This window comes from Ictalurus furcatus, chromosome 6 (genome assembly GCF_023375685.1).
Source record: "Ictalurus furcatus strain D&B chromosome 6, Billie_1.0, whole genome shotgun sequence".
In the NCBI taxonomy this organism is placed as follows: Eukaryota; Metazoa; Chordata; class Actinopteri; order Siluriformes; family Ictaluridae; genus Ictalurus; species Ictalurus furcatus.
Genome location: NC_071260.1, coordinates 21,806,432 through 21,821,256, shown reverse-complemented (window position 1 = coordinate 21,821,256; position 14,825 = coordinate 21,806,432). Strand labels below are relative to the sequence as shown.

The 14,825-nt window shown below is 37.1% G+C and overlaps 1 protein-coding gene across 2 annotated transcripts in view; it reads right to left on the bottom strand.

Annotated features, from left to right (window-relative positions):
- Positions 1-10,180: 10,180 nt before the first annotated feature.
- The window catches only part of scn1laa (sodium channel, voltage-gated, type I-like, alpha), a 33,490-nt gene continuing 28,845 nt past the window's right edge, over positions 10,181-14,825 (bottom strand). For both annotated transcript variants that reach the window (XM_053627111.1, XM_053627112.1), the window contains exons 21-26: positions 14,007-14,279; positions 13,838-13,891; positions 13,268-13,405; positions 12,772-12,876; positions 11,753-12,023; positions 10,181-11,656 (exon numbers count right to left, since the gene is read on the bottom strand). In XM_053627111.1, the coding sequence (XP_053483086.1) occupies positions 10,479-11,656; positions 11,753-12,023; positions 12,772-12,876; positions 13,268-13,405; positions 13,838-13,891; positions 14,007-14,279 (2,019 nt within the window). In that variant the 3' untranslated portion in view covers positions 10,181-10,478. The remainder of the gene's footprint in view (positions 11,657-11,752; positions 12,024-12,771; positions 12,877-13,267; positions 13,406-13,837; positions 13,892-14,006; positions 14,280-14,825) is intronic.

The following is a 14,825-nucleotide window of genomic DNA, read 5'->3' as shown; positions in this document are numbered from 1 at the left end:
CACAACCACACAAAGTATGGCGTACAGTGAAATACAAAGAGGACGTACATAAACCAGAATTCACTTCTATACATCACCTCTATGATGGGGGGGCGGCATGGTGGCTTAGTGGTTAGCACCTCCAGGGTTGGGGGTTCAATTCCGGCATCCACCCTGTGTGTGCAGGGTTTCCTCTGGGTACTCTAGTTTCAACATGCAACATGTGTTGTAGCCTGATTGGCATTTCCATACTGTCTGTAGTGAGTGTGTGTGCAATTGTACCCTGAGATGGGGTGACCTACATCCTTTGCCACGAGTCCCCTGGGATAGGCTCCAGGCTGCCCATGACCCTGTGTAGTATAAGTGGTACAGAAAATGCATGGATGGATGATGAAAGGGATACAAAGATCGGTGCAGGAGCAGTACGACTGTATTTTGAATAAGGTGCAGATATATGCAGTTGTTTGTGCAATATTTGCTATGCAACATCAGGCTTCCCTGAGCACAGCAGAGAGAAGAGTCCATTGTTCAGATAGCTGAGGTCCTTCTATCACTATCTTCCTGGCCTCGGTCCAGCACTGCTTGATGTAGATATTGTGCAGGTCAGGGAGCTCAGTGCGGATGATCTCACCACCATTTGGACAGCCCACCTATCCTGCTTGGTGCTGTTCCGAAACCAGGCGGTGATGCTTCCTGTCAGGATGCTCTCAATGCTGCAGGTGTAATATATTATGATTCAGTAGTTCAATTATGATATTACTGGTGTGAAGACTCCCCTCCATCTTCCTACTATTATAATTATTTATAAAACTGTGTGCTTCCAAAAAAAAGCAAATATCTTGCCTACATTACAGACAACTTCATTTCCCTCACCAATTCTGTCTAGGTCTTAACATTGACACAAAGTACAATATTTTGAATGAATGCAAACTTGGTGTGGAGCCATGGCCACGGTCAAGGACTGTCTTCAACTCGCAACTCTGGAATAAGCCAGATCACATGACAAGGCTTTGAAAGGAAATCAAATGCTGCACAAATGCCTGGGGCTCCCATTTGACTGTAATGATAGTCGTACCTAAATGGAGTGCTACACAGCCTAATAAAAGACACTCGTTTGTTATACTGTGCATAAAATATAAAACAGGCAAGGAATAGGGCTTGGGACCAAATTAATTTATTCCATGACTATTTCAGTAGCTGCTTTATCTTGGTCAGGATACTAAACTGAGAACACTGGGTGCAACATGTGAGAATTCATCCAGGATGGGATGCCAGTTCATTGCAGGGCACCATGCATACATATTCACACTCATTCAATTAGGAATAGCCAGTCTGCCTACTTGCATATTTTTAGACAGTGGGAGAAAACTGGAGAACCTGGAGGAAACCAAAACAAACACAGAGGGAACATGCAAAACCCAAACAGACTGTGACCTGAGCTCAGGATCAAATCAGTAACACTGGATCTGTGACACACAACTATATCAGTTTACACATATTTTACTGTTTGAAGGTGAGATATTTAGCTGTGACTGACTGTTAATTTGACTCTCATGTCAGCCAATTCTTATTAACCATACAGTATGTGGAATGGAAATGCATCTTATTCTCATCAGTGGCAATGAGCATTACACAACAGTTTGACAATATCGATCGTGAAATCCGAGCTCTGGTTGTCTATAATGGTGGAAAACAACACAGGGGTTGGAAGTTCTGAGCCCAGTCCAAAAAAAGGGGTTTGCCCGCATGCTGTCCAAATGGAATTCTTACCCTGTCAGATACCATTCCATACATGCACTGACATATAATCATTAGACTGGAAAAAATTAATCAATTGTGCAAATAATCACATTGTTAATGACCTCAGACTGTGGGACAAAACATGGCAATGAGTTCCTATCAGTTAGTTGCACACGCCTTGTCTTATATAGGCTTTTGGACAGTTATAAATTTGGTTGTTTTATATAATGTTATAAGGACTAAGTAGGTAAATCATCAAAATTGCTTGTAACCACTTGTTATTATTGAAAAATATAAGCGTGCATAAAATAGTGGACAAACAATGGACTAAACAATGATAGAGGTTTGTGAATGAGCAATTTTTGTCAATTATTTGGCCTTTATGTCTGATGAGCATGACTAAATCTACCAGATCATATGACAGTAAAGGACCTGATCAATAACTGTTTGGATTGAGATTAAAAGCATTACATATGCTATCCCCTAAAAGAAAAACCCTATAAACCCTAAGCACATATCTAGTGGTCAGAATCCTTTAACAAATGGCTCACTTCCTGTATGTCGCTTGCTCCATTGTGGTTTTTCCTTAGAGCATTCAAGAGGGGGGTTTATGTACTATAATGTAATGTGTAGGATAACTGCCAGCCCCCATGCTCCCAAGTAAGTGTTACTAGGAAATCATTTAGGTGACTGTGTATTCCATTTCTTTGCAGTTTGACTTTTAAAGACCATGTACACAGAAACCTTCAGAAGTTCTAATTGCAATAGAAAGTGGAGTCATATGAAGAATTACTGGAAAATGTGTTTTTTCATTTCAGTATTTATTGCATTCACTCTTACTAAAGTCATTAACAAAAGATGGACCTTGGTGCATTAGTGGTCTGAACGGGTCTCACAATGACAAAACAGGATGTTGTAAAGCTTGGGAATGGAGCTTGATGTTGAACTAATTTACATGTCAAGTAACTGAAACAGAAGGGTAGCTTAGGGATGTAAGCCATACAGACACAGAACTGCCGCCTAAATGTCAATATACAACTCACCGGCCACTATATTAGGAACACCATACTGGGTAGGATCCCGCTGTGCTCTGAAAACAGCCTCAATTCTCCATGACATGGATTCCACAAGGTTTTAGAAATATTCCTTTGAGATTCAGACTGGCATATTGGCATGATTGCATAACATAATTGCTGCAGATTTGTCAGTCGCACTTTCATGCTGTGAATCTCTGGTTCTATTCTATTGGATTTAGATCTGGTGACCGGGTCAGATCTGGCCACTGAAATCATTGTCAAACTCTAGAAATAGTTTCTGCAATACTCAAACCAGCCTGTCTGGCACAAGCAACCATGGTCACTGATTTCACATTTATTCCTTTTTCTGAGTTTTTGAGCAGAGATGTGAACATTAACTGAAACTCTTGACCTGTATCTGCATGATTTTATGCATTGTGCTGCTTCCACATGATTGGCTCTTTGAGTAATTGTGTGAATAAGTAGGCGCACAGATGGCCATTCATAAAGTGGTCATTCAGGGCCACTGGGATGAAAATGGTAGGGAACTCTATTCTTAAGGCAAAGTAAAAAGAATGCACAGTAACAGATACATACAGTATCTATGAAGGTAGACTAAGTACCTTTCCATTCCTTCAGGCCTTTTTGAATGTCTAGTTGTGGTAAGTCTTGGAGATTTGTGGTATACACCAATTTACACATTCAAAAATCAGTGTCATGTGAACTTCACAAATGTTATAATGTCATAGGTGCAGTAGTGCCACTCTGATGGTGATCAGATGATTGTAAGTTTGAAACCCAGGACTGGCAAAGACCAAAGCTATTAGCCATCAACTGCTTGGAGTGCATCTGTAAAAAGTGTCTGCCAAGTGAATAAATGTAAATATGTGATCTACATACAGAATTTAAATGTGAGTAGGGAAAACTTATGAAGCCCCTTGGATGAATAGCAAAACAGCAAGATTATAGCACAGATCCAGTCAGCTTTATTTACTCGTACTAGCCATACAGAAACACTTATTTCAGTGAATTTCAGTTAGAATGTAGTTAAAATTTTTCATAAGTCAGTGCTGAAATCGCAACTTTTCCTCAAGTAATTTACAGTTTATGTATATTTTGTTCTGTAATACTATACAATTATTCTTTTTCCAGAAGTTATAACATACTATTAAAATCCACATTGACATGAGTACTGTTAGCAATATGGCTGCCAGACACAGTTATGTCTGGTGACTCCATGTAACATGAGTGGAATGAGTAGAGCAACTTCCACATTAACATCCTTATCACCCAGTGGTCAGCCAAACAGCACAGGTCATGTTGCCAGGCAACAGCCAAGAAGAATTTGCAGTCTCACTCTTCATTTAAATGATTCTCTGGCAGATGAGCTTCTTGTGTTTGCCAGTCATGCTGTTATAATAGAGGCTACTGTATGTGATGTTGCTTTTATATTAAATGTAAAAGTGTTGTGGCTTTTGGTGGGAATGAGGCTCTCATTTTGAGAGGGTTTTTACTGACACTAATTTAGTCTGAAGGCCTGTGGTGGCTCATCCATAGGGGCAGAGCTGTTGCTAAAGGGAGGGGCGGTTCAGTGGTTAAGGCAGTGAGCTTCTGATGAGAAGGTCACAAGTTAAAATCCCAGCATCACCAAACTGCCACTATTGGGGCCTTAAGCAAGGCCTTAGCCCTCAAATGCTCAGTTGTATCTTATCTCAATTGTGTGTCACGATGGATAAAAGCATCAGCCAAATGAGGTAAACGTAGCGCCACCATATACAGTACATCAGCCATTCGACAAATGTTAATCTCCACAAAGTTCTCATTCACAAATCCAGACATTTTAAGTTCCACTGAAATACTAATTACCTCTTTTTAGTGACCAGCATTTTTTTTTAAAGTTGCTATTTGACAGATACTTTATAAACCAATATTCCATTGATATGCTTGCCTTACTAGATGTTACACAATTGTGGGGCAGCAAACTGACTGCCCCATTTAGCTCCATAGCCTTATTATTGCACCTAGTGGTAAAAAAAAAAAAAAAAATGCAATGCAACAGGTGCTATTAGAGGCCTATGCTACCCCATGCTCACTCTATAAATATTTTCACTGAAGGAGAAGCAGGACAGGACAGTTAATGACACGTTTGCCAGGGTTGTGGTTTTTATGCCAATTTAGTCTGTTTAGGCTAAAATGCTCCATACTCCACTGTGTCTCCCATTTCCAGTGCCAGATTTTGTGGGGCTAATTTCAGGTATTTTTGCAGGAATTTTTTTTAGATGAAACCTGGCAGCCCTGGTTAATTATATTAGCTCTTTTTGTGTGCACCTTACTCACTGTGATGGAAAACACAACTGCTGTATCAAATGCTATTGAATAAATATATGTCTAAAACTGCTCAATCTCACCCGCCTATTATGGGGTTTCTCTAAAACCTCATTAAATATTAGCCTGTAGCATAAGCCAAGAGTGATAGCATCAAGACATAATTTTGTTTGCATCTATGTCCATGAAACCAATGGTCATGTGCTGCTGCTGGTGAGGCCTCATTATCTGGTAGGGTGACTTTGATGCCACACTTTAGGTGTAACAGTGTTCTAGTCAAGTTGGTTACAATCAAAATTCAAGTTGAGGCTTAAGTCAGCAGGTAATTGTTGAATATCAGTCTTTGAAATTCACTGTGTTTTGATGAAGCCAAGTCCAGTATCCCTAAACACAAGTCAAGTCTAGTCATGTATGGGTTCCTGAGTATGTGTGTGTGTGTTGGTTACACCCTGCCGTACTGAATTACCTTAAGGAATTACTGTACAGCCTGTAGCAGCATTTACACATATCAAAACATGAGGCTTAATTAAAATTACTAATAAATTACTTTTCACTCAAGTCCAAGCCTCTAACTTGAGTCTTACAGTTCTACTTCACTCATATAATAACAAAATCATGCTCATGACAATAGCTTTTAAAAGAGAACATGTAATAGGATCGTTCTAAATGACCAAGACTTCAACAAATAAGGCAAAACTAGGCTGTGGTTGTTGTATTTTACTGGGTCCTTGATCGATCGATCGATCTATCTATCTATCTATCTATCTATCTATTTATTTTCATGGGTAAGATTTAATCAACTAAATCATCATGGGGAAATTAAAGGGTTACAGTAGCATGAAAGTAGAATTAGAAATAGTAAGAATAAGAAATGGGTTGAATAGGCATAATACAAACCTGAATAACTTAGGTTGTCTTTCTTTTTTCTTTTCTTATTTTTTTGATTAATTTTTTTATTTACTCAGTTTATTTCTTCAATCCACTTACATTGCATAGTATTACAATGTGTGCAATGTCTCTGTGTGCAGGTCTCGATAGATCATCTTTGAATGAAAACTGTCTGTGCACTCTAAAAACACTTGGTTAAAAACAAGCCAAATTAGGTTTTTCTACCCAAAGAATGGTTTCATTTTACAAAAACATTGGGTTAATTTTATTTCATATATGGCTTAATATTTTATTTTTACCCTTTGAAAATGTGAAATCTAACACATTATAAGCAAAAATGTCAACATTATCTGACATATATGACATATATGACATAAAGGTATCTCCTTTATTTATACACAAGAAGGTGTTCAGAAATGTATTGCTAGAGCTGCTAAAGTGGTGTTTATATATAGACTTTGAAGGAAATGGCTCAAATAAGTCATATATTTAAGAGGAACACGTCAGATTTTGATCAAAGGAGACGTTTAAAAAAACAAAAAAACAACTGAGTAACCAATTTACGATCCATGGGCATTAGAAACAAGTAAGATAAAGCTAACGACGGTAGCGGTGCATTTAGTGCCATGTAAATTGGACTGTTATCGCACATTTTTGTTTTTTCTAATGTATAGTAATGGTTTTATGAATAAATATATTGATATGAACCTTGTTTCTCCAAATAAATCTTAGTCTGTCTGTGTGAAAACCGCTACCTCCACCTGAGGTGAGTTAATTTGATCCAAGGAGCTGGGCTGATGCATCGTGTTGGGGGAGGGGTGTATTGATTCAACTGTCAGCGAAAATGACCCAGCCAGTAACCTAGCGGTTGGGTTACACAAAACTACCCAAAAACTACCCAAGACTGAGATTAATTAAATGACCCAAAATGCTCAATCCAGCGTTTGGGTCGAAAAAATAACCCAGCATTTTTTATAGTGTGGACTTTATAAAAGCCTATATACTATGTTAATAATTCTTAAAAGTAGCCACTAACCTATTTGCAGACATCATGCATCTAATGAAATACTAACAGCCTATGTTTTGTGGTCAAGTGTCTTAGACTCAAATAAACGCTAGTCAATAAGACTAATAGTTCCTGGACCTCTAAATGAAGTGCAACACAATTAGGGAAGCTTTACGATCAGCTCTTTAAATACACAAACAGGCCATTCTAACAGATACAAGTATTTTGTTGAGTATAAATCAAAGTGCTTTCTATATGTTTGCTTTATGCACACACAGCCAAACACACTCACACACACACACACACACACACACACACACACGCCCTCATTTCACCATCTAAGAATGAGGAGATAAAACATTTAAGTGCTCATTAGCTGCAATAGAAGAAATGGACACTCTAAAAAACGGGTCTTTTCCGGCAACGTGGAAAGCCTAATGCTGATTGTGGTTCAGCTGAAATGAGCACGCTGAAAGTCATAAAAAGGGTGATTGGAAGAGCACAGGGCACTAATGCTTTCATAATTAGGTGTGGTTAGTCACTTGAGACAGAAGATTATGGCCATAAAACAATGTCTCTTGCTCAAACAGGCCATATTGCTCATAGGCCTCTTATTATGTGTGCACATGGACCAGAAAGTCTTTTTAAACTAATGTTTGCAATAGTAGTGAAAAATCTTACATGCTGGGTCTGCAAAATAATATTTATTAGAATATTCATGATAGACATTTGATAAAACAAATGCAAAACAAAGAACAATTCTACAATTCCCTTTTGGACTTTAATCTGCATAGCCTAAATTATTCATCTTTAAATCTCATTTCAAAAATTGCAGCTGGTCCATAGATTTAAACACATTTTAAGAGGAATTCATTCAGCTAAAAGAAGAACACAATAGCGCATAACAGTGCAATCTTTCTATGGCCATTATGTTACTGGACATTCATTAGTCTTGTTTCTTCTAAAATTACAACTATAATGACATTACAGCATTTTTACAGCATTACATGATGTGAATGATGCAACTGGCTATTTAATTAAAAATGAAGATGAAAAAAATAAAGGAATAGGACACGAATTCCCAAGTTACATGACTTCTTTATTCTTTTGTCTTCCTTTATCATTTGACACATGGCAGTATCTTGCATGCAGTAGAATAATAGATTACAAGCTTAATGTATATATAAAATATGTCATCTGTTACCTGTGCTTACGTAATCAAAACATTCATTTCATATAAATGTATATTTCACTGGCAACAAAATGGTGTTAGTACATGTATAACACACTTACAGAACAGGATCATAGCAGTGTTTATGTGAGACATATATAATAGGTCTTTAAGGATAAGCAGTTGATTCAGAACAAAATAGAAATATACTTGATAAAATTTCATTTAAAAAAATGTAAACAAATGCAAGGATTTGCTGAATGTAGCTCACACTATTCCAGGCACAGATATAATCAACCAAAGATATTCTCTATTTCAGTCATAGATAATATTAGTCAATGCACATGGACCATGCTCAGTTTGCAAAGACACCTCTTCAAAGTATAAATGAGAGTCAAATACACAGTACAGAAATTCAGAGTACAGTCTTTGGAAGGAAGTAACTAAATAAAAAAAAGTGTGCATGGTGTGTTTCTTATCTCAAATCCCTTTACAAATAACACACACACACACACGCGCACACACACACACACACACACACACACACTGTATAAAAGCAAAGCAATATACAGTATATTTCAGTAATGCAATATAGGCATTATTCAACACATTGTTTCTTCCTAAATTCCTGCTGACTAGAACAGAACATATTTTAGTACCTGTCTCTGACTAGATTTTAGAAATTTATTTATCAAGCATAATCTATGCTGTATAGAAAATATGCTACGCAATTCATATTCATACAATATATCTGCTAGTATGCATTATGGATGAATTGTACAAGAACAAATGGACTACAAGAACAAATGTTTAGGGAACTTGCACAGTAACTTCCCAAAAGTGGAAGTTACTGGCTCTGAATTTTTGAATGACTTTAAATTGCTATAGATTTTTTTTAAAGGTACAACCAAAGAGTAGTTTGTTTATTAATGGATTTATTTTGTACTGTATGCTCATGATGCAAATAGGCACATATACTAATGGCTTTCTAATATGGCTAAGAGGCACCTGTGAGGCATAGAGCCATCCTGAAATACTGGATGTGATACAACACTTTCTTTCATATAGCTGTCCATGTGTCCTATTTTCTCGTCTTTAAAGCAGTCTTCCACCAAAATTCTTTAGTTGGATATGTTTAGCATTATAATAATACAAATATGTGTTCCATGAATATAATAAAGCTAGTATGACCAATTTTCTGGCAGGATCTAATCTGTGGCACTGCCTGAATGTAAAAGAACACAAATACCCAGAATGCATAGCAAATCCAATCAATCTTTCAGATGAACTGTGTCCAAATGCATGATCTACACTGGTATAATCAAATGGTGCTGATAGGACAAGATTTGTATTCATGCTAAATTAAACAGTGTAGTTACAGCTGGTTATGGCTGATTCTGCCAGTTTATGTTGTGTATGGTATGCTCCTTCATACACAATCAATATTACATTCATAGGCACATTTACATACATTGTCTCATTTGCTGCAGCATGCAGATCCCTCTTTGGTTGATGTTGGAGGATAATTCCTGCATAAGTACCACCAATTCCCCAAGGATTTCATGAGTAACTGTCTGCTTCTGTTTCATGCAGCATTTGAGAGGCTTTGTTTCAATCCTATCTCACTACAGAGTTCAACATAACGTGGCTCAATGTCTCTGCTCATAATCAAGCATGAAAAAAGTTTCATCAACTTCTTCAAAAGATAAAATTCCCTGAAATGTCTGTTGTAAACAAAGTAATTCACTGGAGGTCAAACAGATTCATGTGTTCCAGAAACATCCATGTTTCAAAATCTCTGCACGAGGGGAAGGCATAGTTTGGAAGCATGGTTATTGTCTTACAGCAAAAACATTACACAAGTACATGGCTTAATCGGACAACGACAATAATGTCTGCAAACATAATGGGGAGGAAGTGCAGTTGATAAAACCAAATGACTTCACAAATGCATGGAAATCAATCCTCCATTCATTTTCCAACAAGGTTTGAGATTCAACAGTAATACACGACAAAACCAATGCTGAGAGCAGGAAGGATGTCAGAAAAAAAAAAACTACGGATGGTCCCAGAATGCATGAGTAGATGCTAGAACATATTTAATGGCTTTCTTTCAGTGAAAAAGGGAGGATGCCAAAGTAAGACAGAAAGACAAAATGTTTCCACAAAACAACATCATTAAAGACATTTTTAAAGACAATAATAAGTTCAATAAGATGATAGCAAAATGCAAAACTCAGTTTTCCCACTATGGCATATATACCCACACTTTGGAAAAGAGTATAGTTGATCCATATATATGATTATAATATAAACATAATCATATGAGGTGTTTTTTAAAATCATTTTATCTTTACCACTCCTTGTTATCTTTTACTTTTATTTCCCTTTCCCTCTTGTCTTTCTCATATTTGTTCTTACCAGATTGTGTTACACTGGCATATGATGGTGGGATAATGGTTGAGGATGTTGTGTCAGATTTATCTGAAGCAGAGTGATTGTTAAACCTGTCTGTCACTGGGACCTTGTTTGAAACCATTCCATTCTCCTGTACAACTTCTTTGTATGTGCTGGGGGCTATTTTTACATTCTGTTTCCTGGCATACATCCTGTAGGCCCGCTGAATGATGACAGCTGACACATCCTCCTGCTTGTGGCGTAGAGTTGTAGTGATGGGCTCATAAGATTCTTTGGAAGGGTTAGAGGCCATGAAACGGTTCTCCATCTGCCCGCGAAGGCCATCCATGTCACCACTTTCTCCTAGGACACGCTTTGTAAATGCAAACAAGATGTCCAGGCAGTGGATTCGCTCCCCACTAACTATAGGCAGGTCCATATTAATTAGCTGGATTTTATTAGGCTTAGGTATACGCAGCGGTGGGTCAATGGAATCAGCAAAGTCAGACAACTTTTTGTATTCTATGAACTGTGTAGCATCAGGATCAAATTTTTCCCACACCTCATAGAACATGTCGAAGTCATCTTCACTTAATGGCTCTGCACTCTCTTCTGTGGCCACACTGAAGTTCTCGAGAATCACAGCTATGTACATGTTCACCACAATCAAGAAGCATATTATAATGTAGCTAACAAAGAAGATGATACCAATAGCTGGGTTGCCACAGTCACCTTTACCGTTGCTGCCAGGGTGATCTTTCTGTGGGTCACAGTCAGGTTCCCTGTTAAGAATGGGTGACAGGAGTCCATCCCACCCTGCAGATGTAGTGATCTGAAACAAACATAGCATGCTGCTGCCGAAAGTCTCGAAGTTAAACATGTCATCAATTCCAGCCTCCTTCTTGACATAGGCAAATTGTGACATGGCAACAATTGCGTAGATAAACATAACTAAGAAGAGAAGAAGACCGATGTTGAATAGGGCTGGGAGAGACATCATTAAGGCAAACAAAAGGGTGCGTATTCCCTTGGCACTTTTGATGAGCCGCAGAATTCGGCCAATCCGAGCAAGTCGAACAACACGAATCAAGGTTGGAGAAAACAGGTACTTAATGACTTCAGAGACAAATGTGCCTGTCAAACAGAGGAGGAACATTACAAGTACATTGTATGGTAGCTCCCTAAATATAAAACACAATTTCTGATCACATACAAATCACCAAATCTTACCAACTATTGAGAGAATAACCACTACGAAGTCAAAAATGTTCCAGCCATTAGTGAAGAAATACTGTCGAAGTGTGATCATCTTTAGTACACATTCCATTGTAAACAATGCCACAAACACCACGTTAATCCTTTTCAGATGAGTGCGTGCTTCTTGGCTCTGATCTTCTGATTCCACCACCATAGTGAGCATGTTAAGGCAAATAAGTACCATAATGAAGATGTCGAAAGCTTGATTTGTTACAATGTCAAAGAGAAGAGCCTGGAGCTTGTTCTGTAAACAAAGAAAAAACAAAAACCTGAGGTGTTTGAAAGACAAATATACTGTAAATAGGAATGTTTATGGCCATGTTTAAATTTCATTTATAATGTCATTTTGATAAGTAATTTTTACTGAAAACAAGTAAATTTTACTCAAAATTAAATTGTTTCTTTAATTAAGTACTTTTCATTTAGAAATTAGGGGAAGCTGTGAGGAGCTCGGCCAATTTGGGAAGTTTAACAAAAGCCTCCTGGATGAAGTGCCATTATGAAGCTGGTTGAGAAGATGCCAAGTGTGATCAAGGAATACTGTTAAGAATTTAAAATGTAAAATAGTTTTTGAAATTGAAATAAAATTTGTTACACAATTTTCTTGTTCACGGCATTATTCCACATATATTATTTCATAGACATTATATGAAACAGAATAACTATGAAATGCCATTATTGTCATATTAATGTCATTATTATTATGGCTCTTACACCTCTACTCTGTGCACTTTGCTTCTCTAGAACTCAATTAAAAATCTTGTATGGTAGCACTATTTGTATTGTTCTCCGTTTTATATATAACTTTGCTTGCATTTCCTCATTTGTAAGTCGCTTTGGATAAAAGCATCTTCTAAATGAATAAAATGTAAATGCAAATGTAAATTATTCTAAAATAGTAAATAATAGTAAAAATAATTTAAAAAACACCTTATATGAAATGGTTGGGCCAAACTTTTGACTGGTAGTATATAATCAGTGGAATGTCTTACCGATGGCCGGGGAATTGGTTTTTGAGGCTTCTTTGAGCCAAGTTTCTTCATAGCATTGTAATATTTCTTCTGTTCCTCTGTCATAAAAATGTCTTGGCCTCCAAAGTAATTGAGAAAAGCAAAGTTACATTTCCAATTTATACTGGAAAATCAGACTACTTCTCATGATACTCTGGCCCTTGAATTAGCAAATTTACTGCAAACGACTACATGTGTATTTATTTTATTAATATATTAACATATATGTGTGTGTGTATATATATATATATATATATATATATATATATATATATATATATATATATATATATATATTATGCAAGCATGGTTCTAAATATACCTATGCTTTAATGTTAAAAGAGCTATAGCATAACATCTAACATCTAACAATTAACTGATATAATATGCAATAAACTGTTTAGCTATTTATATTGACAGAGACTTTATAACAGAACAGTTTACAAGAGTTTACATTAATGTTAAAATAAATACTTATCTTTTTTTTCTGCTGATTGAAGTTGTCAATAATGACGCCAATGAAAAGGTTCAATGTGAAGAAGGACCCAAATATGATGAAAATTACAAAGTAGATGTAGTAGTACAGACTTGCCTCAAACTGAGGCTGTAGATTTACCTACACAGGTACAAAGAGCAGTAAATGTCAGGAATATGGAATTATACACTCTCGCCTACTAGCGCAATCCTAAATGCTTATGTTACAATTTTCCACTGTTTTTCTCCCCAATTTGATCATTTGCCAATTCATACCCACCAGCCATCTCTCGTTCTATAACACAGCAGCTACCAACCGGGGAGAGTGAAGGCTAGCATGTGCATCCTCTGAGAGACATGACGGCAGCCACTTCATCTTTTCAAACTGCTACTTGAAGGAATGTGGTCACTGCCCTCTTCCACATACATGAGTCACAGATGCCCACAATAGGTGTGCCCCACCCAGATAGCATGGCCAGTTTTGCTCTCTTGCGATTTTTCAACAATAGGGCAAACACTTTTCTGTTGCACCACTAGGAGCTCACACATAAGCATTTTTAAAGCATAAACTTACACCACGGTGGTCTACTGCAGCATACATAATGTCCATCCAGCCTTTGAAAGTTGCCTGAGAGGACACAGGAAAATAATTTAAAGACTGATATAAATGAACAGAAACACAAACTTTTTTTGACATTTAGATATCAAGCTGTCATTTATTTAAAGAATACTTTATTACTTACCACTTGCAGCAAAGCCAGATATCCTGCTCCAACATTATCAAAGTTGATCTTTACATTTTTCCACCGGGCACTTTCGCCAAACCACAAACATTCGGTCAAGTTCGAGGCCAGGCTCAAATTCAGGCGAGAGCCAGAGGTTGCATTCACACATTCATAAAATTTTCCAGCAAACAAGTTGACACCCATGATGCTAAAGATGAGCCAGAAGATGAGACAGACAAGCAGCACATTCACGATGGAGGGAATGGCACCAAAAAGAGCGTTGACCACCACCTATTGGAAAGCAGTAAAACACTGGATTACAATACTGTTACACCCAGAAAGTCCTCTAATCCATTTTATTTTGCAGTTAGCATTTTCTTAGGAGTGGATCAGAAGTTGCAAAACAAGAATTTAAAGAGAAAGCAAGAGTAAAGTTACTGCCAAAATGCACAATTCAAAGTACCACAATGCCACAAATTGTTGTCAAAAAAGCTAGATCCATGGCCGTAGCAGGGAACACAAAGAGAGGTGAGGAAAGGAAAGCTTCTGTGCAGGCCATACTGTTTTTATTGTGTGTTTTTTTTTTAAGTATGTGTAAAAAAACTCATTGAGGAATTACTATGTCGTGAGTATTTGTTTAGAGTTAATAAGCAAACCTATTTCTAAGAATTAAATACAGGTAGTATATTTAAAAATTTTAAGAAAATGATACGTACAGATTAAATGTGTAGTTTTTCAAACAACAGCACAGATCCAGTAAAGTGATGAAAGGATAGTCTTACAGATGGGAGAGTTTGGTGTTTACCACATAAGGAAAGCCATGCAGCAAACTATAAC